At 59.2% G+C, this 27,589-nt stretch overlaps 1 protein-coding gene across 2 annotated transcripts in view; it reads right to left on the bottom strand.

Annotated features, from left to right (window-relative positions):
• Positions 1-5,667: 5,667 nt before the first annotated feature.
• DAGLA (diacylglycerol lipase alpha) overlaps positions 5,668-27,589 on the bottom strand; it is a 66,678-nt gene continuing 44,756 nt past the window's right edge. For both annotated transcript variants that reach the window (XM_030810917.1, XM_030810918.1), the window contains exons 6-20: positions 26,578-26,665; positions 24,370-24,504; positions 23,649-23,726; positions 21,249-21,373; positions 17,678-17,831; positions 17,036-17,119; positions 16,863-16,940; positions 16,329-16,409; positions 15,355-15,497; positions 14,924-14,992; positions 14,487-14,559; positions 13,027-13,223; positions 12,093-12,222; positions 11,338-11,525; positions 5,668-9,140 (exon numbers count right to left, since the gene is read on the bottom strand). In XM_030810917.1, coding sequence (XP_030666777.1) covers positions 8,180-9,140; positions 11,338-11,525; positions 12,093-12,222; positions 13,027-13,223; positions 14,487-14,559; positions 14,924-14,992; positions 15,355-15,497; positions 16,329-16,409; positions 16,863-16,940; positions 17,036-17,119; positions 17,678-17,831; positions 21,249-21,373; positions 23,649-23,726; positions 24,370-24,504; positions 26,578-26,665 — 2,584 coding nt within the window. In that variant the 3' untranslated portion in view covers positions 5,668-8,179. The remainder of the gene's footprint in view (positions 9,141-11,337; positions 11,526-12,092; positions 12,223-13,026; positions 13,224-14,486; positions 14,560-14,923; positions 14,993-15,354; positions 15,498-16,328; positions 16,410-16,862; positions 16,941-17,035; positions 17,120-17,677; positions 17,832-21,248; positions 21,374-23,648; positions 23,727-24,369; positions 24,505-26,577; positions 26,666-27,589) is intronic.

Here is a 27,589-nt window from a genome sequence, read left to right as displayed (position 1 = left end):
TCCCGCCCGGTCCGCCGCCGCGCTCGTCCCCCGCGCGGTCCTGGCCCGGCCCCTGCCCGCCCCACGCGCCCCGCCCGCCGCGTCCAGCGCCCCCTGCCGGCCCGCGCCGCGCCCAGCCCGGCCGCGGGCACCACGCCCCCGACTCCTGCAGGCGGCGCTCAGCGCTGGGCCGTCCTAGGCTTGCGGGGCGCCGGGCCGTCCCGGGTCGGGGGGGCGCGTGGCCGTCCCAGGCTTGCGGGGCGCGGGGCCTTTCCGGATCGGGGTGGCGCGGGGTAGTCCCAGGTTTGCGGGGCGCGGGGCCGTCTCGGGCCGGAGGAGCGGGACCATCCCAGGTTTGCGGGGCGTTGGGCCTTCCCGGGTCGGGGTGGGAGCGAAGGGCCGCTTGGCCTCGGTGGGGTCGGGACGGGAATGGTGTGCCCTCGCCGTCCTCGCCTTCGTCTTGCACAGGACAAGATGTCACGATTCCGAATCCAAACCTCAGAGACAGCCCCCATCCCTCTCGTTAGCCACCCACCCAGCTCAGCAACAATAACAACCCGCATTTAGGGAACGTGTGTTATGTGCCAGGCCACACAGGCGTTATCTCATGCCATCCTCACAGGCACCCTATCGAGGAGATGCTGTTACCTGCATTTTACAGATGGAGAAACTGAGGCTCAATACATTAAGGAATGCCAGGAAGCCCTGTCCTGTGGCTGTGATGATGGAAATGCTCCCTGTGTTGTCCCGTATGGTAGTCAAGTGAGCACTGGAAATGTGCCTATTGAGACTGAGGAACTGAGTTTTTCATTTTGTTTCATTGTAATTAAACAGTTACGTGTGGCTGTGATATTAGACAATGCAGGTCTAAAAGCTCCTTTATTTTTGAGACGGAGTTCCACTCTGTTGCCCAGGCTGGAGTACAATGGTGCTATCTCAGCTCACTGCAACCTCCACCTCCTGGGTTCAAGCGATTCTCCTGCCTCAGCCTCCTGAGTAACTGGGATTACAGGCACCCGCCACCACACCGGGCTAACTTTTGTATTTTTAGTAGAGACGGGGTTTCCTCATGTTGGCCAGGCTGGTCTCGAACTCCTGACCTCAGGTGATCCGCCCACGTTGGCCTCCCAAACTGCTGGGATTACAGGCATGAGCCACCGCTCCCGGCCCTGGCTAAGAGTTTCAAGGTCATTAAAGTTCAGAGCCAAATCCTGGCTGCCCTGGGAATCTGAGCTCTCCTTTGCCATGGCCCTGTCTGGTATAATGAAACCTGGAGGTTCTAACTCTAAGCCGTTGTCCTTGTGCCCCTGCCTTCACCCTTATGACTGACTCCCTCCGAATCTCTGTCCTGCCCAACTTGCACAGCCTCTCGTCTCACTGATTTCCCCTTCAGTTCTCCCAAATCACCCTTTCTGAAACATACATCTGATCATGTCATTCCTTTGCAAAACTAAGTTTCCCTTTGCACTCAAAACAACATCTGAATGTCTTGCTCTGGTTTCTCAGGCCCCACCTCTACCACTGACCTCAGCTCTTCCCCTCTCTGCATTGCTCACTGAATAACAGCCACCAAGGCCTCCTTGCCATTGCTCAAACATGCGAGGCCTACACCTGCCACAGGGCCTTGGCACATGCTATTCCATCCGTTTACAATGCTTGTCTCTACATGGCTAGTTCTTTGTAGCAGTTGGTCTCAGCTCAAATGTCATGTCCCCAACCACCCTACCTAAAGCAGTTCTCCCTACCTAGGCCTTTCTTGCTCACCATGTAAAAGATTCCTATTTTGTTTCTGTTATTGTCCTTCTTGCTCTAGAATGGAAGCCCTACAAGGGCAAGATATTTTTCTGTTATCGGTTACTGCTATAGCTTCAACACCAAGAACATGACCTGGCACACAGTAGGTGCTCAATAAATGTGTTGAATGAATGTATGGTGGCATCTTCAAACTACCGAATCCAGTCAGGCTCTAGTGGCTCACACCTGTAATCCCAGCACTTTGGGAGGTTGAGGCAGGAGGATCACTTGAGGCCAGGAGTTCGAGACCAGCCTGGGCAACATGGCAAGACTCTGTCTCTACAAAAAATTAAAAAATTAGCTAGGCACGGTGGCACATGCCTGTGATCCCAGCTACTGGGGAAGCTCAGGAAGGAGGATCGCTTGAGCCCAGGAGGTTGAGGCTGCAGTGAGCCATGTTTGCACCACTGCACTCCAGCCTGGGGGACAGAGCAAAACCCTGTCTCCAAACACAAACAAACAAACAAAAATCTACAGAATCCCGGACCTCTGAAACCTTGGGAGCAGATAATTCTGGAATCCCAGACCTAGAGAATCATCCCGCTTCAGAGTGGCTCAATTTGAAGGCAGCACATAAAAGCTGGAAAAACCTACCCCACCCAACCACTGTTTGACAAGCCAGAGGTGTGGGGGACTGCTGGCAGATCAAGATGCCAACGTAGCCAGCTTCGGACTCTCACCTCTGCCTTGCAGCATCCCCGGGGAGGGCGGGGCACAAGCCAGGCCACCCCGTGGGGATGGGGTGAGAGGCCTGGAAGCCGCTCCCACCCCAGCCTCCCTGTCAGTTCTCAGTAGCCAGCCGTGGGGGAGGGGCAGCCAATGCCTGAGCCCCAGATGTGGCCCAGTCAGCAGGCCCGTGGTGGCCCGCCGAAGAGGGTCAATGCCACGACAGTTCTGGGGTTGGGGGAGGGGGTGCCGAGGCCGGCGGGTGCCTCACAATGAGGTTTTGTCCCTCTGGGGGCCGCTCTCGGAGCTGTTGCTCTTAGATATATAGAATGGGATTTTGCTGGAGGCCCCAGCTGTGTGTGCTGACCACAGCTCCCCCACCGCCCGCAGGGGCTGGGCTGAGAGGGGGGAGAGGGGCCACACTGAGACTCCTATTCTTTTCCAGCTGATACACCCCAGAGGTTTTTCTCCCTCCGCAGACTCCCTTAAGACAATTGTTATTCTCCAACCTGCCCCTCCTCCACCCGGGGTCAGGCCTGCCTGCGGACAAAGTAGACACCCGCCTACACCATGCGATTCTTAAAAATGGATTTACATTATGAGTTGCCTGGGACCAGCCACAGAACCAGCTTCTCTATAAGCCTCCTCGTACCCATGGATCTTTCCTCCGTATCCCGCGTGCTGCATAACTGACCATCATCTAAGGTCTCACCACCATCCGTTGAGCTACACATTGTCCCTGTCCTGGTCAGCAAGGGCTGGAGGTAGAAGGGAAGACTCGTACTTTGTCCCTAATGCCCCAACTCCACTGCATTATAATCAATTGAAAGTATAGATTATTCAGTCTCTGGGGTAGCCTTGAAGTTGGAAGGGGTGGAATGGAGCCCCCTGTTAACCCTGTAGGAGCCGACCTGGCTAAGGGAGCTCAGGCCCTGCCATCTCCCCTGTTACACTAGGTCACTGAGCAAAGGAGCAACTGTCCCCAGGGATGTTCATCTCTGGACTGGAAGCAAGAGGTGGCTGAAATGTCCCAGACTCAAGGTCTCAGCCAAGAGTTGAGGTTCCCATCTGCCAACTCCATAATGAAGTTGGATCCCAAGCAGCGCTGGGGCAGAGGCTGGGGCAGGAAGGTGACTGGGCCGGTGAAAGTAGCCCAGGGGACTTGCATACCAGGACCTAGGGGGGCCCATCAATGGAGATGAGTCCTCATCTGTGCCCCTGGCTTCTCTACCGAGCCACAATGAGTGAGGGGCTGAGATTTCAGCCCTAGCCCGGCAGACATGGCTGTCCCCTGTGGTCAGCTCCACTTGGTCCCCAAGGCCTGCCCTCTGTCCTCAGAGGCCTCATCTATAAAGCACACTCAGTATCCCTGCCTTACAGTGGAGGTAAAGTGCCAGGTCAGTGATCAGTAAATGGTGCCCTCTCCAGTTCCAATCAGCTCCCAGCACCCATCACTGGCCCTTGAGTGGGAGCAGGGCCAGGATGAGGTGGCAGACAGAAGGCAGCACTGGGGAGAGGGATGCTGGCACCTGAGGGTTAATGGGTAATGGGCGTAGAGGCCAGCCCAGGAGAAGGTAGAGGCCTGTCCTCCCCACCCTGGGACTCTCCTGGCCTCCTGTGGACCTACACAGCACTGGCATCAAGCCATTTCGCAGAGGAAGAGGAGGGCTCAAAGTGGGGTGAGTGTCAATCCAGCAAGCCAGTGAGGCTGGTGGTCCAGCTTCCCTGGACTAGGGCCCAAGGGCGCACCTGAGTGTAGTGGCCTGCAGGGTAGACCTCCTTCCTGACTGCAGGGGCACCGGGACAGGAGGAGGCTGCTGCAGGTACTGAGTGGAGCTTGAGGCAGAGTGCCTCTCTAGCCTTTCCCAGCGCTGCCCTCTCAAGACCCTCCCCAATGCCACACCCTGGCTGCAGCCCTGGGCAAGCCACAGAGCCTCTCTGGCCTTCAGTTTCTTCTGCCTGTGCTGTGCTCACTGGACAGGATAATTTGCAGACCAATGAGACCACTGAGGGCAAAGAATCTCTGAAAGCCATCAGGTGTGGTGGAGGCCAGAGTCCTAGGCTGGAAGGCCCTGATTCTGGTCCCCAGTCTGTCCCCACCTCCCATGCGACCTTGGGCAGGTCTTCACCCTTGTTTGGCCCGTTTCTGCTTCCGTTCAGTGGCTGTAGGTGAAGACAGGCTCTAAGGCCGAGGGCATTCTTCTACCACCCTCCTCAGCCCCTCACCAAGTAGGGCCACTGGACACTGGGGGCCGAGATGGGGGCAGGGTCGGGGGAAGGAAAAGGTCCGGTCAGCTTGGCTGGGTCAGTGCCGAGGCCGGACTCTGCAGCCAAGGCGGGACTGGCTGGCTGAACAGCGCCACCTGCTGTGTGGAGGGGGCAGGCCCCACCACCTGGGCCTTCCAGCCACTCCTCAGGCCTCACTGCCCCAAAGCTAGGCTGGCTTGGGGTTCGGGGGCTGCACTGGGCCTGGCCAGGTATTTTGCGCCCTCTTAGGAAAGCCCTCAGCAAAGACTTCTAGTGGCCCCTGCATTTCAATGCTGTCCCACTGAGATCTTCTACCCCTGCCTGCCCTAGCTGTCTGCATTGTTGGGGAGGGAGGTGGGCATGGTCTGACTAGCCTGGTCCCCCAATCGCTGGCTTGGCAGTCTTGGGCAGCTAATCCTCTCTGAGCCTCAGACCCCTCAGGGAGGAAGGGGTGGCCAGCAAGCTGTATCTTTCCAGGCTGTAGTATGAACGTGCACCCGCTGGTACATCTCTCACACAGGCAGGACTCCGCAAGTGGCTGCCCTCATTCACAGGGGGCTTCGAGGGGCTTCTACTCCCTCCCTGCAACTCAAAGTGTGGCCCTGGGCCAGGGCACTAGCCGAGCAGGAGCAGGTAAGAAATCTATACCTGGGCCCCACCCCAGACCACTGAACCCACACCTGCATTTAGCAAGCGCCCCAGTGAGTCATGAGCACCGTGAACTTTGAGAAACAAAGTTCTAACCCAGTACAAAGGGCTGGACCTGAACCACCCAAACACACCTTGCGTCTTGGCGGTGAAACGGGCTCTGGTCCCAAGGAATCTGTTTCCCCCTTAGGCTTTCTGTTCCATTCAGGGAACAGTGGCAGAGGCCCCCCTGGCCCCCTGCCCCATGCCGACCCCCTGCTCTGCTGCAACCTCGACATCAAGTTTCTACTACCCAGTCCCCACCTGATGCAAAGACATTCGAGGCAGCCAGCGTGCTTCTACATCCAGTTTATACACAGCTCTATACAATATACAGAAACCTTTATATACAGATATATTTATAGAATAAGCTATATTAATTTGTCTCTCCTTTTTACAGCAATATTAGTTTGGATCTTTCATACATTAAGTACAAAAAAAGTCTGGGGAGAATGGCACGTAGAGAGTGCGTGAGGGTCTGTGGGGCCCGGCTGCTCGCTACTGATTGCATATGGAGTCGCCCAGGCCCCTGGGAGGACAGGCCCACGCACTTGTGCTGCAGGTCTAGGGATGGAGTGGGGGTCGGTCTGAGCCGAACCGGGCTGAGGGGGGTGGCTCAGACCCCCCAGTGTGGTATGAGGTGGAGGAGGGAGACGTGCAGCAGGCCCATCCTTCAGGGGCGAGGTGGGTAGGAGCCAGGTTAGGGGTGGGCTGCCCCTGGGTGCCCAGGATTGAGCCCAAGCCTGCCCCAGCCCCAAGCCTGAAACATGGTGTGGCTGCAGCCTTGGGGGTGGGGGGTCTGTCCCTGATGGCTCAGTCCCGGGGTGGACGACAAGCCCACATTAGAGGTCCCAGGACCCACCCTGGCAGAGGAGGAATTAAAAGGCCAGACATCAAGTCTCTCCCTGTGACTGGCTGGGGTGCTTGTCAGATCTTTCCTCTGAGAGTCTGTCTTGTTTTCTAAACTCTAAGGGCCACTGATTTTGTCTTGCTTCGGTGCTGGGCTGAAGCTATGTATGCCTCAGCCGGGCCAGGGTGTCCTTGAGTCTGGTGAAGGCGGGAGTTACAAAGGATGAGGGGAGGCCCAGCTCCCTCTGTCAGGGAGGGCAGGGGTTCCCAGGACAGCCATCCAGGCCAGTCCCAGCTGTGTGGGGAGCCGGGGGCCAGAATTCAGGCCCCCAGGTACCAGTGATCATGAGATGGGGGTCTCTTGGTCAGGGGAGCCTAGGCCACCCAAGGAGGCTGCGGGTGGGGCCAGAGTGGGAGGGACCATGCCACCGCAGAATGAAGGCACGAGCAGGCGGTCAGCCGTGCAGTCAGCGCCTCGGTACACACCAGTTTTCCAAAACAGGGGTCACAGCAGCAGGCGTGATGGGAACAGATGGTGTCTAAAGCTGAGCTTGTCCCTGCGACCCTGCCTCAAAGGCCCCATCATGCTCCCCTACCGTTTTCTTGGCAGGCTGGGAGGGGCAGCAGGCAGGCAGGGCAGGTAGGGTGGGCAGCCCCAGGGGCCCCTTCCTCAGGAATGGTGCACACTCATGCACATGCACACGTGCCAACACTAGCATGCACACCCTCCCACCCCGCTTCTGGGGAAACTCCGGGTCGCTATCTCCCTAACTGCTTCCCAAACCCAGCAGGGGAGGAAGCCCTACGGGGACCTCAGGCTAAACCCGGACTGCTCCCAGCCCCAGGCCCCTCCCTGGGCAGTGGACAGAGGTCTCCAGCCAAGGCCCACCATACCCCACTCTTGGCCCCACCTCCTACCAACAGGACATTGGGGGTGGGAGGGAGGAAGGCCTGCTCCCAGGAGGGTGCCCAGGCCAGCGAGGAGGGAAAGCTGAGGGCAACAGGGGTGTGTTGGTTCCAGATCCCAGGGCCCAGAGCTGCCTAGGCGTGGTGGGGGTGACACCAAGGGGTCAGGTGGGGCCCTCAGAGGAAGGGGGCTCTCAGTGCCTTCCTTCCACCCAGGGCACTGACTCTGCAGCTGGGGTGGTCACAGCAGTGCCCACCACCCTTTGGGTGGCGAGGATCCTTGGGGGTAGAAGGTAAGCCAGGAAGTAGCCAGCAGGCAGGGCAGGCCTGGGTGCCCAGGACCCATGGGCAGAGGAGGCAGCATGAGAGGCACAAGGCAAAGAAGGGGCGGCCCTGACCCCACCCTCCTCTGGCCCCTCCAGGCCCCTGGCTGCCTTGGGCCCTGCTTGGTGGACGGCTACTGAACACGATTGGGCGGGGGACTTGCAAGCCCAGAACACATCCTGAGCCAAGCCCAGCAGCTTCTGTAAACATGTACAGCACTGCAGGCCACCTCGGCAGGGGCACCCCAGGGGGCTGGCCAGCAGGCACCAGATCTGGGGGGTGGCCAGGGCAGATGCCGGCCTGGACCACAGATGAGAATACATGTGTTGGGGGGCACTGCTCTCCACCTGGCCCCTGGGAGAGCAGCCAGCAGGCAGTGATGGGAGGCAGCTTGCCCATGGCCTGTCCTGGAGCAGGGGGTGCCAGAATGCCCCATAGAGGGCAGTCAGGCTGAGTGTGGCCCACCCAGCAGGCTGCCCAGGCTCCTCCCCACTCCACACCCTTCCCCATCTTTCCCCATCTGTGGGGCCAGATCCCAGCCACCTTGGCTCTGGGGGTCCTAAGCTGAGGTAGGGATGCAGACCCCCAGCTCAGCAGCGATGCCTGTGCCTGAGGCTAAACTGCCCCTGGGGGTCCGTCCTCAAAGCTGCCCGGCAGGGGGCAGGCACCAGGTGCCCACAGGGCCACCTGCTTCTGCCTGGGCCCAGCTGGCCACGCAACTGGGGTGCTAGCGTGCTGAGATGACCAGCTCATCTTGCTTGGCAGGGCTGGCTCCGCGGCCAGTGGGGGTAGAAGTCCGGATCTTGTCAGCCGCCAGGCATTCCTGGCTACTGAGGCCCGTGGGCGTCAGGTCCATAAGCTCACCCGAGGAGCTGAGAGGGAAGGAGGGTGAGAGTGAGATGCCCGAGGACGGGTCGGCCGAGCCGGCAAAGAGCCGTGGGGGCTTGGGCACCAGGTTGGGCTCGAACTGGGCACGGAGCAGGATCTCTTGCTGGCTGGGGGACTTGGGGCCCTCGGCGTAGTCGCTGGTGGGGCTCTCGGGCACCACCATGCAGTAGAGGTCCTGGAAGGAGCTGCTCTTGCTGTCCAGGTTGAAGAGGCTGTCGATGAACTCGGCGAATTCCAGCACCTGAGGACTGGGTGAGTCCCCCAGGCGCCCATTGTGCAGCGCCAGCTCCCCGCGGGAGGCCGGCCCGCCACCCCCACCGCCAACCTCTTCCTCCTCATCATTGGCCGCGGCACTGGGGGGCCGCTCAGGAGTGACGCCACCGCTGCCCAGGGCCGCCTCCAGGGGCTGCGTGTCCTGTGAGTGCTTGGACAGGCTGTCGGCCGCCAGCAGCTCAGTGCGCGAGCTCAGGGACGGGTTTTCCTCGGGGATGGCAGGGTCAATGTAGAAGAGGTGGCCTTCATCACGCTCCAGCACAGCGTGGAGGCTGGGGGAGCCCCGGATGCTGCGGAAGCCCGAGGAGCGGCGCGAGTCGAAGCTGTACAGGGACTCAGTGTCTGAGAGGCTCTCCATGGTGGCCAGTGGTGCCCGCCGGGCCTGCAGCTCTGCCGCCAGCCGCTCCTGGGTGGACAGCAGCAGCAGCTCCACCGGGTCCTGGCGGGCCGCCGCCGCTGCAACCACTGGCGACAGTAGCCGCCCCTCCGAGAAGCCCTCCAGGCTCATCTCAGACTGGGACTTGCTCCTGCAGAGGGAGGGGAGAGCAGGGGGTATGAGACTCAGAAGGGAGAGGGGACTGAACCCCAGCTCCCTGGCTAAAAGGAACTTGCGGGGAATAAAGGGTACGGTTCATTTAGCAGTTGTTGATGGTTTGCGGCAGGGAATGCTTATTTTATTTATTTATTTTTTTTGAGACGGAGTCTCGCTCTGTTGCCCAGGCTGGAGTGCAGTGGCTCGATCTCGGCTCACTGCAAGCTCCGCCTCCCGGGTTAACACCATTCTCCTGCCTCAGCCTCCCAAGTAGCTGGGACTACAGGCGCCTGCCACCATGCCTGGCTAATTTTTTGTATTTTTAGTAGAGATGGAGTTTCACCATGTTAGCCAGGATGGTCTCGATCTCCTGACCTGGTGATCTGCCTGCCTCAGCCTCCCAAAGTGCTGGGATTACAGGCATGAGCCACTGCGCCCAGCCAGGAATGATTATTTTTTAAAAACAACTCACAAGAACCCAAGATAGAAGACAAAAGAGTTGATGCTGGGTTGAGCCGCGGTGGAGGGGTCCCTGAGGGGCTAAGGCCCTGCTGGCAGCACTAGGACTTCAGGAGTGCTGCTGGGGTTCTCTGCACCAGAACCCCTGTCATTGTACCAATGCGAGAATGAGGCTCCGAGAGACGGGCTGCCCCAGATCACTCATGAGGCTGCCCCAGGTCACTCATGAGGCCACAGTAGAATGAGAGAGACAGAGGGAGGGAAAGAGGGAGGGAGAGAGGGAGGGACAGAGGGCAGCAGGGAGACAGGGAAGGGAGAGAGCCCTGCCCAGAGCTGCCCAACTGGTTCCACCCCAATCTCAGAGCCAGCAACCCTGGGTGCCACTCCCAGGGATCTCATCATTTCCTTCCTCATCCGGGTCTCCTCCTGTCTCTCCCATGGGCCACAGCCCTCTGCTGGGTGGGGAGCCTGGTGCCCCTGGCTCCGCAGACCAGCCTGCAGGGAGTGAGTGATGGGGCAGGGAGTGGGTGGCTTGCAGCAGTCACCGCAGCCGGAAATGGACACTGGCTTCTTCATCTGTTTGTGCAGCTGCCACAGGAAATGCACAAATGGCAGGGAGAGACGTCCAGGTGTCCCTACCAAGGGCCAGGAAGCAGCCTCTTGACCAGATCTGTGACCAAGCACACAGGGCCTGTGTGGGAAGGTCCTAGAATTCTAGGCAGGACAATCCTCCCCTGGAAGGACTACCACTTAAGAGCCTCGCACCCCTCAAAGAGTGTGTGAATAGCAAGGGCGCTGCGGCCCGCATGTGCGTGCCTCTGTGAGCATGTGTGCACGCCCCTGTGAGCATGTGTGCACGCCTCTGTTCATGTGTTTGAGTGTGTAGACCAGATGTCTGTGTATGTCAGCTGGCTTGTGTGTCTGGGTCTGCGCACAGGTGTATTCATGCATTTCCACGAGCGGCTGCCTGTCCACATGTGTCCTTGTATATGTGTCTCCACCTTTGTCTTGGTGTGTGTCTTGTACATGTGCATGTCTGTAGGGGGTGACCTGTGTACTTATAACTGATAATTGTGTGCACATGTATGTGTAAGCTTCAATACAAATATGTAAGTAAATGGGTGTCCATCTGTTTGGGTCTAAGTGTGCAAGAAGTGAATCTGTGCAGGCCGGGCACAGTGGTTCACCCCTATAATCTCAGCACTTTGGGAGGCTAAGGCGGGCAGATCCCCTGAGGTCAGGAGTTCAAGACCAGCCTGGCCAGCATGGTGAAATCCCACCTGTACTAAAAATACAAAAATTAACTGGGCATGGTGGCAGGTGCCTGTAACCCCAGCTACTTGGGAGGCTGAGGCAGGATAATCGCTTGAACCTGGGAGGCAGACGTTGCAGTGAGCCAAGATCACGCCATTGCACTCTGGCCTGGGGGAAAAGAGTGAGACTTTGTCTCAAAAAAAAAAAAAAAAAAAAAAAAAAGAGTGAATCTGTGCTTTCGTGGCCCAGGGTTTGTGGGTCTGTATGCCTCCCCTGGCTCATGTGGGATTCAGGGACAGCAGTCTGGGGAACAGCTGGAGCACAGCAAGAGAGCCCTAGAGCACAGAGGGTGAGTTTGACCCCTCCTGTGCACGTGTGCAGAGCTGAGCCCAGTGCATGCACTAAATGCACATGCACCAAGTTTATGTGCTCTGAACCACACTCACCCTGGGGTGAGGCTGGGAGTGGCCAAGGCTCACCTGACACTGCTGTTGCGGTGGTCTGCAGTCGGCAGCTCCAGGGCAAGGCCAGTCGGCATGGGTGGCCCCGTGGGGAGTGGCTGCTGCTGGAAGATTAGCTCAGGAGTCAGGTCCACCTCAGTAGGGCTCACCATGACCTTGGCAGCAGAGAGCAGAGCGGTCTTCCCCTTGTTGTAGTTCTCCAGCACCTGAGGACAGACAGAGGAGGCTGGGGGTGGTGGAGGGACATCAGGCCCTATCCTGGGGCCGATATGTAGCCAGGGCCCAGGCCTCTCAGGCCAAGCAGAGCCTCATGGAGTCACTTGGGTCCCACTCGCCTCCTCCTGAGGTCACCACTCCCTAAGGCCTGAGACTTGCCCATCTGGTCACGACTTACCCCACAGCCCAGCGAGCGCTCCTGCCCTGCCTGCCTTCAGCCTTTCCGCAGCCAGGGGATGGCTGTGGCTATCGCTGCTTGCCCATGCATCTGTTAAGGGCCAGTGGCCTTCTAGGCCTCTGAGCTGGGCCTGCCTCAGGGACAGGCCCCTGGGAGTCTCCTTATCTCCTCCCCACCATGGGGCAACGTGGTGATGTGGATAGAGCCAGGGGTGTGAGGTTGAAGTATTTGAGTGGGGCTCTCTGGCCCAGCTACCTACGTCTCTGAGCCCCAGCACCCTTGTCTGTAAAATCGGGCAGTGATCTGATGGTGCTTACGGGGTTCTGATGGGGTGACAGTGCCTTGTTCCCTGGTGATACCCTGCTGAGAGCTGCCTCACCTTGTTGAGCCCCTCCATGACCACATAGGGCAGGTGCTCGTGCAGCATGGCTGGGGAGATGATCACCTCATTGAAGGCCTTGTTGTCACCCCAGATGGCAAAGTACGTGGGCTCCTCCTGCTCACAGCAGCTGAGAGGGACATGGACAGAGGGGAGTTAAGGGTGGGGCGATGGCCTGGCCCTCGGTGCCAGGGCCTCTTGGCTCTGTTCTCTGCCCTGCTCAGCACAGCTGGCATGGTTTGGAGGCCCCTGGCCTGCCTGGCAGCAGGGCTCTGTTCCCTGGCCTGGCTCCTGCCCTGCCCTCAGCCTGGGAAAGGCTGATCTTGAGCCTCAGCCATGGTCCCTCCACAGCCTTCAACCTGCTTTTGGCCTGGGCCACACCTGCTCCACCTGCTGCACGGCCCAGCTCACCAGCTTTGTGTCAGGGGAGGAAGCCGACCCTGGAGGGAGGAGCCAGGGCCCAGCCGTCTGAAGGAGCGCAGTGGGAAAGGTCTACCCACTTGCCTGCTCCTGTTCTCTCTCTCTGGTGCAGCCCCCACCTTGCTCACAGCTGTCTTCGAGGAATTCCCTTGGTGAAGCCAAGTGACAACTGAGGTGTGAGCTGGCCAGGGCCTGAGGGGGGAGCCCTCCAGGGCACCTACTTTTAAATGGACCACGAGTCGGGAGAGCTGCCCTGGGGGACACCAGGGAAGGGCTGACACTGGAGGCAAAGCCAAACTTTGGAGAGAGACGCCTGGAGTCCTGCTCAGGGCTGGACTTTTGTTCCATTTCCGGAGCCCGACGCTGGGGAAACCCCTCCATGGAGGCCCTGGGCCATCTTCTCCCAGCCTCCACCCCCAGCCCTGAGGGGTGACTGAGCCAAGGCTGGCCCTGCTCTCCACTGCCCCTGCCCTGGCCACTACCCCCTGCAGCAGCAGACCCTGGCAGAACCTACCAGCACTGCTCTGCAGGGTGGTTGTGGACCACGTGGATGATGCGGCCGGGTGGGTAGAGTGGAGTGCTGGCTGAGAGGGCGATAGTTAGGTCGCTGGGGTGGGTCCAGAGCCGCGTGCTGGCTAGGGTGGTCACCTCTACCTCCTCAGGCAGCTCCGACTTGGGGATGCATTTGGTGGCCCCCACGATGATCCGCCACTGTGTGGAGTGGAGTGGGACAGATGGAGACAGAGCTAAGTGGCACTGGCTGGGGGGCAGGGGCAGGGGGACTGAGAAGGAGGGCTCAGCAGGTGAGAGGTGGGCGGTGAGATGGCAAAGGGGAAAGGGAAGGGCAGTGGCCGGAGTATTAAAGGTCGGTGCCCACCTGAAGAGGCAGTGGCTGAGGTGCATGGTGGCCAGATGGCCAATAAGGTGCCAAGGACAGATGACATGGAATTGTTGAATTTCAGGGCTGGCAAGGGGCGGGAAGCCCAGCCAACCCCTCATCTAGTAGATGGGGAGACAGGCCTAGTGAGGGGAAGGGACTTATTCTGGGTCACTCCACAAGTTCAAGGCCAAACACACCCTGGAGTTGAGTCCAGCTGGACCTGCCAGGCCTGGCCTGACAAAAGCCCAGGACTAATCTGGTGGGAGCAGTTCCACCTCCCCAGAACCAGGCTCCTCCAGGCAGGCACAGTCCCACAAAGCTTTGCTGCCCTGCTCACCGCCTGGCACCTGGTACCTGGCCCAGGGCCCTGCCTGCCACAGGGTCTAGGGCACCAAAGCTGGGAACGGTCCAGACGGGGCTGAGACGGTGAATGGGCTGAGGGCCCACCCAGAGCAGGGGGCGGGGGGCAGGGGGCGAGGAGGGGTGACCACACAGAGGACCCTCTCCTCCTGCGCTGGCCTGCCTCAGTGTGCCTGGCCACCACGTCCCCACCCCCACCCCCACCGGGCCAACCCGCCCGCCAGTGTCCTCCAGAGACCTGATGCGGATTAGGAAGGGCTGACCCTCTCCTCTTGGTCACAGCAGAAAATCAGAACAAACTGTACCCAAATCCTCTCCACAGGTCATTCCCAGCCCTCCCTGAGCCTGGTGAATCTCAGAGGCTTCGACAGAGGCCTTTCCTCACCGCTCAAAGTCTCCGGATCGCTTTCTCCTGACTGTGGGCAGCTCCCAGCTCTGTGTGATGGGAGCCTCTCGGTTCCTGTCCTGATTCTGTTCTAACTTGTTATGTGAGCAAATGCAATTCCCTCCCACTCTGGGTCTCAGTTTCCCCATCTGCACAATGACAGGGGTTAGATGGGTTGAGCTTGGGGATGCTGAGGGTCTGACTTCCTGAAGTTCCCATGACACCAGCCACACCCTGCCCTGGCCTCCCATGGCAGGGCCTCTTGTGCTTTGTCCCAAGAAACCGGTGGGGGTCAAGGGCAGGGACAGATGAGGCTGCACAGAGGCAGGGTGCCCAGGTGGGGGCTCACTTTGGGCTTGGTGCTTCGCTGCAGGACATCCAGGAGCTGTCTGCGGAAGCCTTCCAGCTGGGAGAGGCCGATCCTGGGGAGGGAACAAGACAGGGCCGTCAGCCAGGCCTGGTCAGGGGCTATGAGAGGTATGGGGCCAGGGGTGGAGGGGCAGGCACACGCCTAGCCCCTGGAACAAGAAGACACGTCAGCCAGGGTCATGGGGTGGAGAGGCATCCACAGAGCAGCTCCCCAGAGCAGAGCCGAGGAGTGAGAGGACAGGCAGGGAGGGCGCCAGCACGTGCGTGCGTTCACCTGGGCTTCTCACCACTGGGCAACTAAGGGTGGGGAGGGGCATGGGGTCCCTTGAGAGACAGGAATCAGAGTGAGAGAGACGCGGGGGCTAGGGGGTGGGGAGGGTCCTGGCAAGGGACCATGGAGCAGGGCCAAGGACTCACCTGGGGACGAGGTCTTTGCCCAGAACCACAGCAGTCACAAACTCCTTGGAATACTCCATCGCATCCTCACTGCAAGGGAAGCCAAAGCAGAAGCTAAGACCAAGGGGGAGGGGTGGTGGTGTTCCGGAATCGGGGGGCCCAGCTACAAGCAAGCCCTGCTCCTGCACTCCTGGGATGGCTCCCGGGGAGCTGGCTGGTGGCAGGCTGGGCTGCCAGCTCCCTGCTCTGTCTTTCCCGCTGGTAAGGCTTTGCTGGGTAGATCCTGGGGGGCGCATGGCATTTCAGAGCCCCCACGCTCCACCCTCTAGGCCACTCCCAGACCTCCACGTGACCAGAAGTCAGACTCCCAGTCCAGCCCCTAGCACCAGCCAACCCTCAGCCTCCACGGGTCCCAACTGCCCCAGCCAACTCTGAGGCCCCAGATGGCTTACCTCAGCAGGCCCCCTGGTGGGGAGTAGGCAAAGCACTTGAGGGTTGGATACTGTGGGCGCAGAAGGAAGGAGAGGATGGCAGCGGTGCCCGCGCCCAGGGAGTGGCCCACCACAATCAGGCCATAGTGTTTGGTTCCGCGGCCCTGGAGACCGAGAGAAGCCTGAGAGCCCTGCCCCACTGCCTGCCAAGCGACTGTCTTAGCCAACCCAAGGGAGGCAGAGGGTCTTCCCATCTTCCCAGAGTCCTGGGACCATGTCTGTGCTGTGTGAATGCTGGGGCACAGAGAACCAAGCTAGGTCCCCACAGAGTAACTGCTTAGGCAGACTGTTCTAATAAACTCTTATTTACGCTTCCAAACCTTGCTCAGAGGTTATGTCCTTGGGGAAGCCCTCCTGACTTTCCAGGAGTGGCTCACTCCCTCTAGTCATTGCATCTGTACCTGGGATGGAGCTTTTTATCACTATAAACATGTGGTTACCTGACCCCATCTCTCTACCCTCACCACTAGACTGAAGTCTCCTAAGGCCAGAGCCTGCTTTGCTTTGGAAAGGGCAGCTGGTGGCACCTCAGGAGCTACCTGCACAGACCGTGGCCAGTGGGCAGGACTCAGTTCCCCACTAGGCAGAACAGCACCCCTTCTCTCTGCTCTGTATTTTGAGCCTCTCCATGTTTCCTTCTGACAAACAGTTCTGCAACTATGAGGCTTAAAAGCCGCCTGCCCTGAATCATCTTTGTGCCTCTAGTGTCTGGCATGAATCGGGTGCCCAATGACTGTAGGTAGGGAGGAGCAGGACGCCCACAGGACCTGGCACAAAAGAGGAGGGGTTGGGAGCCAGGCTCGAAGGGGTTGCAGGAGCCTGGCTTGTGTGGGAGGTGCAAGGCTCCATCACCCATCCATCCTCTCCTCTCTCTGCTGCGTTGGAGGAGGGGGACCCAGGTGTGAAAGGGCTTGGTGCCATGGAAAATGCCTCACCAGGTCTCGCCCAAAGGCCTGGGACAGGACCATTTCCTGCTCCAGTTTCTTCTTGATGTACTCAGCCGAGAGGACCATTCCCTGGGTGGGCAGGAACAGAAGCAGGTGTTGGTGGGAGGCCTCCCAGTGACCAGCAAACCCACAGTGACCTGCAGCTCAGGAACCCTGCCCCATCCATTTTTCCCTTTGGGCCTCGTGACAACTCGGCTGCAGGGGCTGGCAGACACACTGATCATGTCACTTCCATTTCACAAGTGGGAACTGAGGCTCAGAGGGGCAGTGTGGCTAATGAAGCTGGTATGATCTCTCCCCAGCTGCCTCTCAGGTTCTTCCATGGTCAGGCTCTGGGCTGCACAGGGCAGTGGGGTCGCAGCAGTGGGCTGCAATGGGCCTTCCAGACTAATCCATGCCTCTCTGACCAATCTCTTCCAGTGAGTCCAGCAAGTGGGGAGGAACCCCCAACCATACACGCCTCTGTACACTGGCAGGGCAGGAAAGAAGCCCAGGGGCCCTGGGGTCCATGACGTGGGTTACCTTGTGGCCCAGCCAGGTGCCGTGGTGCCCCTCCACGGGAAGGCGCTCAGCATCACCCGTCAGGTCAGTCAGGGCATCCTTGGGGAAGAGAGGAGACAGGTGAGGGGTGGGCTAAAGAGGACAGGAAGAGGGAGGCAGGCACCCCCAGGGGCTGGGAGCCATGGGCAGCGTACCTTGGGGGACAGGGTCCCCCGGATACTGATCACCACTTTCTTCTTGTCATGGTCCACCGCCACGTAGAAGGGCGTTTCGTAGACCTAGGAGGCGGGCAGCTCGTGAGCCTGAGCGGCCCTTGTGGGGCCAGACTCAGGGAAAGTGACCTAGGCAGGTCTCCTTCCTGGCCAGGAACTCTGGCTCCACCAGCCACGGGGCCTCTGCCGCCAGAAAGGCTGACGGGCTCCCAGGGTCACTGGGGATCTCCTCCCGACCCCAGCCACAGGCCTGCCCTGCCCTCCCAGCTCCTTGCTGGCTCTGGCAGCCCTGAGTGCCACCACTTGCCCCTGAGTCCAGGTGATGGCTGCCCCTCCTCAATTCTGCCCTCAATTCCTTTCCCCAAAGGGCTAGGGCTCAGCAACCCAAACACTGGGTGTGGGGTTGATGTCTGCTTTCCCAGCCCCAGAGGTGGTATAGGCAGGCCAGGGTCTGGGGAAGAGGAGGGGGCCACCTCTAGTCTGCCCAGCTAGGGATGCCTGGAAGCTGCAACCAGCCAGCGCCAGCCAAGCGAGGGCTCCTGCCAGCCCGGAAGGACAGCCTCGGCACCCTAGGCCCTCAGCTGCCTGCTCCTGACACCAGGCCCGAGCCCTGCCTGGCCTCACCGCATCGTGGCAGGAGGTATAGACGATGTCCACCGCAGTCATGTTCTCGTCCAGGAAGTGGCGCCGGATGGCAATGGCATTACAGCCACAGCAGTTGTCTTCTTCGATGGTGACTCCAGGGGCGAACCGCGGCCTCGCAGGACAGAGGCAACACCTGGGGTGTGGTGACAAGAGAGTTCAGGGCCAGGGAGTCCCCGAGGGAACAATTGTCTCCTGCTGCCGTCCCTGGAACCAGTTTCAGTTGGGCATTCAGCCCCACTGCCTCTACCAAATCGCCCTTGCTAAGTCCTGGTGACCCCCACGTCATCAAATCCACTGGCCATTCTTAGCCTTCCTCTTAACTGAGCTCTTGGCAGCACCTGACCCTGTGGGCCCTTCCCTCTCCCCACCTGGCTGGGGCCCCCTCCTCTCTGGGATCTCCCCTCCGGGCAGGGCCTACTCAGCGATGCACCCAACACTGAGGCCCTGGGGTCCCTCTGGGGGCACTGGCTCCTCCATGCACTCATGTGGTCTTGTGTTTTAGACACCATCTGCACGCTCAGGAATCCACCCCAGGCCTGCCCCAATACCCAGATGCTTCCATCCAATGGCCTAGCCAGCACCACTCTTGGACACCTGACACCCTGCCAGCTCTCAAACCCCTTCCCTGCTTGTGTACCCCAACCCTCCTGAGGTCTTCCCAAGGCCCCTCGGTGGCTTGGCCTCTGGCTTGCAGCTGTCTGTGGCTCCTCGGCCCTCACCCCAACAGCCATGCCACTCAGTCAGTACACGTGCTCAGCTTCCCTTCAGACTCAGAGCTGGACTCCAGGCGCTCCCTCACCTCCCCTACCCCTGCCCTGGCAACTCTGCCTGGGACTGCCATGGTGGCCTTGACTGGCCTCCTTGCACTTGCCCCTACGCTCTCAGCTCAGCAAGAGTGGCCCTTTTAAGATAAGTCAAGCCATATCATTTTCTTTTTAAGACTCTACGGCAACGCCCCGTCTACCCCACCTGGCTCTGGTCTCTCTGACCTGCTGCCGACATGTTCAGCAGCACCTGAGACAGCGTGGCCTGGCCCTTGCTCCTCTGGGCCTCTGTTCAAATGTCCTGTCACAGTGAGGTCTCTCTTGCCACCTCATCTAACAGCCAGGGCTCCCCAGGCCCCCAGCACTCACCATCCCAGGCACCTGGCTTTATGTGGGTCCAAAGTGCCCATCCGCTCCACCATGTGCCCTATTTGCCTTGTCTATGCGCTGTCTGCCTCCTCGCTGGGCAGTGAGCACCGCAGAGAGGTCCACAGCTGTATCCCCAGCACCCAAACAGGGCCAGGCACACAGTAGCCTCCCCACAGAAATGAATGAGGCAGCGTGGGAGCTGGGCACCCAGCTAGGTGCAGCTGCACCTCAGGCCACCAGAGGGAGCCAGCATCCAACTGCTAGGGCACCAGGGGCTGGAGCCCACGTGACTGGGCCTGCCAGGTGTCACGGGATGACAGCTGAGATTTTATTAAGAAGCTTGGGTTCTGGTGATGCTGGGAGGTTTGTCTTCACTCGGAGCATCACCTGAGTGACTATTACACACTTTCCAATGGGGAGAGACTTTGCTGAGAAAGCCACGGTGCTTGCTGGGGGGACAACGCCGATGTACAATGGGAGAGCATGGTCCCCCACACTGCAGGTCAAGTGGTGACAGGCCAGGGTCTAGGGGCTGAGCTCCTGTGCTCGGCAGCTGTTCCCTCTCCAGCCTCAGCTGAGCATGAGGCTGTAACAGTGTGGCCTTTGGAGACTGGAGGCTTGAGTTTGAACCCTTGCTGTGTCACTTCCTGACCGCAAGGGCCTGGAAGTCACTCAGCCATTCTAAGCCTCAGTTTCCTCTTCTGTAAGAGCAGGTGGTGACAGCTACTTCACAAGGCTGGTGTGAGATCAAGGGTCCAAGATGCAGAAGTGGTCTGGCCTATAATAGGTTCTTAATAACGAGTGGCTCCTCGCTTCTCTGGTGACAGGGCTGCCTCTGAGTCAGTGATCTGTGGGCCAGGGGGACCAGTTAGGGGAGCAGGGCCAGCACCCTGGATGGGAGGGCCCTGGGGCTCATCCAGGGCAGGGCTGGGGCCAAGCCAGAAGCAGGCCTGGCTCGCTGTGCTCTGCATGGGCTGAGAACTGCTGCCGGGGGAGAGGCCTGGGCCCGAGGCAGATGGGCAGCCCTTCTCCCTCTGGCCAGGCTGTTATGGACAGGCTGGGGCACTGAGAAGGGCACTGGACTCTGGCCTCCTCCCGACATCCTGGACTGCAGGCCTGCCTCTCTCTGCCCTACAGGCACCTGGTTCTTCCAGGCAGGGGCCTGGCTGGGCCCTCAAGAGGTCTAGGGACTCTGCTCTCTCTGCAGCACTAAGGCACCTAATGCAAATGCCAGCACCCCTCCTGTCTGCAGAGCACCAAAGAGCCCTGCCTGCCAGTGACACCCTGGGTTCTGAAACACCCTATGGGCAGGCAGGACAGATACCGCCTGTTACAATTGAGGAAACTAAGGCTCCAAGAGATGTCCCCACACTGCCAGTGAGTAATGGAGCCTAGTGCTCATTTTGAAAAGTTCTCTGCCATGGCTGGGACTCCCAGGGATGCAGGCAAGAATGCCAGGCACATGCAGCTGACAAAGATGGGAAGGGGGCATGAGGGGCTCTAGTCCTCTCTGATCAGTCGCTGGAGGGATGGTGAGAATAAGGCCCCGAGAGCCACCCAGCTTTCTGAGGACAGGGAGGGCACTGCAGAGTGGGTGTGGCTGCTGTGGGTCCCAAGGGCAGGGGTGTCAAGGAAAGAAGCTGCTGCCCAGCATGCCAGCCTTTCCAGAACGGGAGCCCAGGGAGCTGTCCTCCTTCTGCCTGGCATGAGCTGAGGGCGGAGACACCTAGGACAGGGAGGGGTTCCTCCTGGAGCGGGCACCCTTCTCTGGCCCACTTAGGAGAGCAGAGTCCACCCAGCCCCCAAGCGGTGGGCTGAGCGCAGAGCCAGGCTGCAGGCCAGGTCTGGGGCTAAGGCCTTTCCTAGATCCCTACGAAGAAGGTTGGAGCCTTTAACTAACAGGCCTTCTTGGTGCCTTTTCAGAGACCTCTATGGATTGGGCCTCCCTACTAGGAAAGTCCTTTCTTCTAGAAAGGCAGAGCACATGAGGGGAGCCGAGAGAAGGGAAGATGTGGGCAGAAGGGAATGGCTGAGGGGGCAGAGAGAGAACACCAGAAGGGGAGGGGAGGCAGCAGTGTGGGTGTTATGCAATATCTCATCTAGCCCTCTCCAAAAAATTCCACGAGGTATGTATCAACATCTCCACTTCGCAGATAAAGAAACCGAGGCTCAGAGAGGTGGACCCACTTGCCCCAGGCTGCAAGTGACAACATCTGGATTCGAACCCATAACCGTGTGACTCCGAAGCCTACAACTTCACTGCTCAGGGATGACACAGATCTAGAAAGGTTGAGGCCCAGAGAAGGTGTAGAAAAGAAGCCATTCAGGGCAAAGCAGTGGGCGCAGCCCGGTAGCCCTTCCTCACACACCACCCGGGAGGAGAGGTGCGATCGCTGGGGGATGGGACGGGTACTCACGAGCAAGACCGAGCCAGTTGGCAGAGGCCGCAGGCGGGCTTCCGCATCAGGTACATGGGCCACCCGTAGGCAGCCAGGGCAAAGAGCATGTAGTAGCAGACCTCTTTGTAGCGGAGCATCTCTTGCTAGAAGAGAAGAGGCAGAGGGCGGTCACCTCCTGCCCTTCCTGCCTACAGCCTCAGGGCCTAGCAGTTCCCCAGGGTGGGAGCCTGTGGACCCACCCCCTGGCAGGGATGGGCTGCTGGTCCCCTGTTGAGGTGTGGGGCCCAGGCCTTGGAGGAAGGACACTCCTCCAGGTGATAATTGCATTTCCCTAATTATCTCCATGCAACCAGGACATGAATCCTCAGAGACCTGTCCTGTTGCTCCAGTCTCAGAATTAATGATTTGGGGACAGAAAATCAGTTGGTCCATTTCCTTGCCTGTTTTCCAGAGAAGGGAAGAGTTGAGGGACATGAGTAGTAATCCCCCCACCTCAGCAATCAGCCCTGAGAAGGGCCCTTGATGCTGGGAAAATGTAGCCCTGAGAGGCCCCAGCCCTCCAGCTGGGCGGGGTGTGTGGGTCTTGGGCAACAGGGCAGCCACACTGGGCCAGGAGACCAATCACCAAATCTCTGGCCCTTGGGTTCTTTGACTGCAAATATTGGGAGCCTTCAACTTGACTCAGCCAGCTGCAGGCTCCCAGGGCTCCAGGCAGGGGCTGCATTGGTGGGAGATTGGGATCTCTTGGGAGAAAGGTGCCAGTGTGAAAGCCAGTGTGTCTGAGGCCCAGTGGCCACTGTTGACGCTGAGGAGGTTATTGGCTGCTGGGGTGGAGGGAGGAAGAGGCAGGGGTGTCCCAGCAAAGTGTCTGCCAGCTTCCAGTCTTTCCCAAGTGCCCCAGGCACCGGGAGAGGGAATTAGTCACCTTGTAAAAGTTAAGGAGGGTGATTAGTCACCTTGTGAAGTGAAATAGGTGGCACCTTGATCAGGGCCCGGAGGGGTGGAAACATCCCTGGCCAGCTCGGCTGCTCTTCAGGAACGAGAGTGGAGAGGTAATTATCCTCTCCCTGTCAGGAGCTCCCTGCAGCCCCGGGGGCGGGGTGGGCCCTGGCAGCCCCTGCCAGGTGGCAGGTGTGACCCTGGCACCTTGATGGGAGTCACTTGATGGGAGTCACAGCTGTCTGCCCTCCCTGCTCCCTGTGAGGAGTGGGAGGGAGAGGGTGGTGAGAACAGCCAGGGCAGAGCCTGGCAAGCAGAAATAGGCTGGTTTGGGGCACTTACTATGGATGTGGCTATTTTCAGAGAGGATACAAATGCCTGCTTTAGTGGGGAGTAGGGACAGGCAGCAAGGACTGAGGCTTTTCTAGAGGACTGAGTGTTGGTTTTTTTTTTTCTTCTTTTTAAGGGACAGTGCAGCTGGAGTGCAGTGGCAATCATAGCTCACTGCTGCCCTGATCTCCTGGGCTCAAGAAATCCTACCTCAGCCTCCCAAGTAGCTGGGGTCACAGGCATGTGCCACCATGCTTGGCTTTTTTTTTTTTTTTTTTTTTGTAGAGACAGGGTCTCACTATGTTGCCCAGGCTGGTCTCAAACTCCTGGCCTCAAGCAATCCTCCCACCTCGGCCTCCCAAAGTGCTGGGATTGCAGGTACAAGACAGCACACGTGGCCTAAAGGACTGAGATTTCTAAGAGACGGAATCCTTTCCATCAGCATCCTGGCTGGCACTGAGGCTTCCTGGCACTGTGATGGGAATGGCTCGTGTCCTCTCAGCACAGCTGTGGTAGAAGGTGTGCCCAGTGTCATTTCACAGATTCAGGATCCGGCTCAGAGGGGATGAGGAGCCTGCTGGAGGTCGCAGTGACAGGCATCAGAGCAGATGCACGCTCCAGTCGTTTGCTTCCTGAGGCAGGGCCTGTTTCTCCCGGCTGCCAGCTTGGTTTCAGCCTGGACTATGCTGGGCCCTGGGCTGTGTTGGGCCCTGGGCTGGGGCTCTCCCACCATGGTACTGGCACCACCTTTCCCTATTACACACTGGATTTCTACGAAAGGCGATTGAGAAAAGGTTCCACTACTGAAAAAGCTTGGAAACCAAGTACTATGCCCGTTGCGTTTCATTAACAGCAGCAGCAGCAGCAAAAATGCTAGCAGCTCACCCTGGTGAAGCACTCTGTCATCTCAAGAGGCCAGGACCAGACACTTCTGAACTTGGTAAAGGAATTCAGGGGATTTGTTTGTAGAACCGGTGTGAAGTGGGTGGTTCTTGTGAGGGGCATGATCTGAGCAGAGAGGCTCTCCGGAGAGCGGGGGGAGACTGGGCAGGGGCAATGTGGCTGGCACTGGGAGGAGTTTGCTTAGGTCATTGTGGCAGAGTGGGAGGGATGGGGACGGGGTGGGGTGAGAGTTGATGTCTGACTCACCGAATTCTTGAGGTCGAGGTACTTGGTGTTTCTGGTCACCGGCATCCCAGACAGGAAGGCCAAGATGTCATTGTTTGCCTGTAAGACGGGCAGGTGAAGAGGGACAATCACTGGCCCAGGCCCAGTTGCATGACTGGGAAAGGGGGCCCAGGCCCTGGCGTCCGCCTGCTTCCCAAAGGCCGAGAAGCCCAAACGAGCATGCAGCTTCTAGTTCTTCCAAGATTCAGCCACTTTTCCAAAATCTGAGGTTTCCCCATATTTCCAGATGCTCCCCTTCTACCCAAAACATCAAGCCCCTGAGGACATTCCTGACCCACAGCAGGTGAAAGGTATTTTGTATGAGACACTGAGAAACCCTAACTGGGGTTGGTGTGCTAGTGGGGATGTGGGGTGGGCGGAGGGGCCATGCAGAAGACCGACTCGGGAGCTCGCCACATCCAATAAGCCTGCGGTTAGAAGTCCTTTGAGGGCCAGCCCCAGAGGTAGCCATGCATGGCCCAGAAAGTCCCGCGAGTAGTAGTCACGGAAAGCCTGGCCAAAGGACAAGCTCAGGAAGGCAGGGGGAGCCAGAGGCAAAGGTGACCTCCAGGGTCCAAGAGGGTGCGTGGTCATTGGGGAGCTGCGTGGGAGCCGAGCCCTCTGCTGCAGGGGCCACAGGGAAGGGGCCTGAAAGGAGGGTGGTGTGGAGAGGTGACCTGGAGAAGGGGCTGGCGGTGCTCACCTCGTCTAGCACGGCATTGCGCTTGGCCCGCTGCCGCTGCCGGAGCAGCACCAGGCCAGCAATGATGTCGGACGGCACAATGTCAAGGTCCCGGAAGAACTCCGCGAAGAGGTAGGCGATTTCTGAGTAGGCATCCTACGAGGTCCAGGAAGGCAGGAGGCAGTGGCAGGGGAGCAGGAGAGAGGACAAGAGGCCAGGAGTAAATCCCCCAGGGCTGGGAGGCTGCAGAAGCAGGTGTCTGCTCGGGGTCCCCTGGGCAGGTTCTCCCCGGCATCTCCACGGCACCCGCTGAGCCTGACCCCATGCAGCCCTGTGACCCTGAGGGCCCTGCCCAGGGCTCTGGGCTCCTAGACCTGGCAGTAGCCACCCAGTCCTCTCCTCTCCTTGGAATTCGCACGGTGCCCACTGTCTACCAAGAGCAGGTGCCAACTTGAGCCACTCCTTTCTGCTTTCCCAGACGCTAGGATCAAGGCCGGGTGGCTCTGGCTCATTTCTCCTCTAGCCATTCTCTCCAGCACAGAAACAAACTAAGCTCCTGGCTGCCTCCGCCCCACCAGCTGGGACCTTGGAAGTCCCTCCTAAGGCCTCTGTGGAGCCTGCCAGGTCTCAGGCACCATCACCCAGCTACCCACAGGCTGCTGGCTCAGTGACCCCCACAATGTGCCCTAGAAGGGGGTGTACTCTCTGGCCCAGTGGCCCCCCATGGCTTCTCTCCAGGCCCTTGGCCTGAGGACAGTGCATGTCTGGGCCTCAGGGCAGGAGGCGAGCCCTGCTGCTAGTGCACTCTTAGTCTTCCCTTCCTGGCCCCACGCTGCAGCCCAGAGCCTCTTCCCTAACCTGTCAGGAGACGCTGAGGTGGGAACAACCACATGGCAATGAAGTCTGTCTCACTGGGTCTCGCCCCAGAGTGTTTGGCACTCGTAAGTGAATAAATCAAGGGCTGCAAATTCAAATGCCGAATGGAGCCAAACGGAGCCAGCTACTGCTCGGCTCCAGCTGACCCGAGGCCCTCCAGGGGCCCACTTCACCAGATTCAGAAATACAGAAGTTTATGGAAACACCCCTGATTTTTAAATGCTGGCATCCAATTAAAATGTGTAAGCAACACAACACACACTGATCAAAACGTGCTTGGGACCGGACCTGGCCCCTGAGGCCATCAGTGTCTAACGGGACCTTTGCCCTGGGGCTCCACTGTGATGTGCTATCTTTTCGCCAGACTCTGACAACAGCCCCAGCTCTGCCCGTGCACCTGGAGGGGCGGGTGTGCCCTCCACACAGCAGCCCCAGCCTCCATCCGCCAGGGGCCGGCTCTCAGCCCTCTGCATGGCCTGCCTGCAGCCCAGACCCTCAGACCGCCCCAGAGAGACCCAAGGGGGTGCTCCCCGCCCACCAGGGAACCTTGGGGGCTTTCTTACACTTGATTACTCACTCTACGGCTCACCAGGGGATGCTGGTGGGCAGGAGCCACTCGAGGCTTCCCGGTGGCTTCCGTGGAAGGAACTTTGCTGTCTGCCTCAGGGAGGAGTGGTCTCCTGACCTCACTGGCTCTGCTACTAACTAGCTGTGGGACGCTGAGCAAGTCACTCCACCTCTCTGGGCCTCAGCTGCCTGATCTGTAAAATGAGGGGTGGGACTAGATGATCTCTAAGGTCCCTGCCCGCTGCGTGGCGCCCCTGGGTGATCCCAGGGCCTGCCTCCCTTCCCTCCCCTTGGGGGCCACCCCCAGCTGGCCCTGTCTTCCTTCTGCAGTGCCCTGGCATTAAGTCCGGCCCTCTGGTCACTCCTCTGAGCTCCCAGGTGCTGAAGGCTATGTGTCCCCATCTAGGTCTGTGCTAAATGCCTATTGGCTTTGCCAGGCCTCCTTGATTAATTTGCTGCTGGTGAAACGCTACTTTTCTTTGTCTTCAGGTCACCCTGACTTTGCGTATTTCTTCTCCTAAACTAGAGTGTAAGTTCCAAGGGAGTTGATGCAGTCTTCACAGCTTTCTGTTCCCTTGACAAAGCAAGTGGACGTGGTCTTGCGTGCTGGAGCGAGTGGCTCAGTGAATACCAGGCCCCGTGTGAGCAAGCCGTACTTGCTCACGCTGGAAACCCAGCTCCTTCCCACCAGCCCTGCCCCATCCTGCTTTGCCAAAGGAGCAAACAGCCCCTTAATCACCTGACCACAGGATGTGAGCCAGAGGGGAGCGACCTCCCAGTACTTACTGACTGGGAGTCCTTCGTCCGCGTGCAGCAGAGGAACACTTTGAGCCGGCGCGACCAGCTGGTGGCTTGACCCTCCTCTAAGCGGTGCCTGCAAAGCAGGAGAGGCGGTATGTGTGAGGTCAGAGGGCTGGACCAGAAGAGCTGGGACCCAGACGTTATGGAAACAGGGCAGCCTGTTCCCAGGACCCTACCAAAGGGTTCCCACAGTGGGTTCTGGGGGAGAACGGGGCCCAGGCCCTGCCAGAGCTGGTGGCCAGTGGCCTTGCTGCTGGCCAGCAGGGGCACTCCCTGACAGACTCCTGCTAGCCTAAGATGGTGTGTGCCGTTGGCCAAGGGTGGGTGGGTGGAAGAGGGACGTGGGGAGCGGTGGAGAGGCTCCCTGGCTTTTGGAAGACTGAACACAGGCAGGCTCTGGGGCTTCAGAGCTGGGAGCTCAATGTGGGGGCTACCCTGCAGCTCAGGTGTCCAAAGGCTCAAACCCTGGGAGAGGTCAGCAGGGTGTTGGGCCTCTCTGTCGTCTCGTTCTAAGGCCTGGAACAGACCTTCCAGAAAGACTTGCTTTTCCCCAGAAAGGATTTCAGACACTTACATACTTACATACTCTACTTACAGGAAATTTATGGGGCTGAGTAAGGCTCTGCATTTCCCAATTCCTTGGATCTGATACCTAGGTAGGGAGAGGGCTCTACCCCTCACCCACATGGTTGCCCTTGTCTATTCTCACCCCCTAACCCCACCCCCAGTGGGTCTGGCTGCTCGGATGGAGAATCAGGGTCTCTCCAGGAGTCTGTACCCAAAGGCAGAGCAATGGGCCAGTTATTCATAGAGGTTCCTCCTAGCCTGGATGTCTGCAGTCAGTGTGTTTTGAGCATAAAGATAACAGATCCAACATTAAAAGTGCTGACCTCCAAACCGAGCAAGAAGGGGCTAGCTTGCTTTTGTGCCATGTGCTGGCCCCTTAAAAGCCTGATGCTGGGTGGTCAGGAGAGGAAGGCAAGGGTGGCCCTCAGAT

The sequence above is a fragment of the Nomascus leucogenys genome, chromosome 4 (assembly GCF_006542625.1).
Source record: "Nomascus leucogenys isolate Asia chromosome 4, Asia_NLE_v1, whole genome shotgun sequence".
In the NCBI taxonomy this organism is placed as follows: domain Eukaryota; kingdom Metazoa; phylum Chordata; class Mammalia; order Primates; family Hylobatidae; genus Nomascus; species Nomascus leucogenys.
This window is presented reverse-complemented; position numbering and strand designations above follow the sequence as displayed.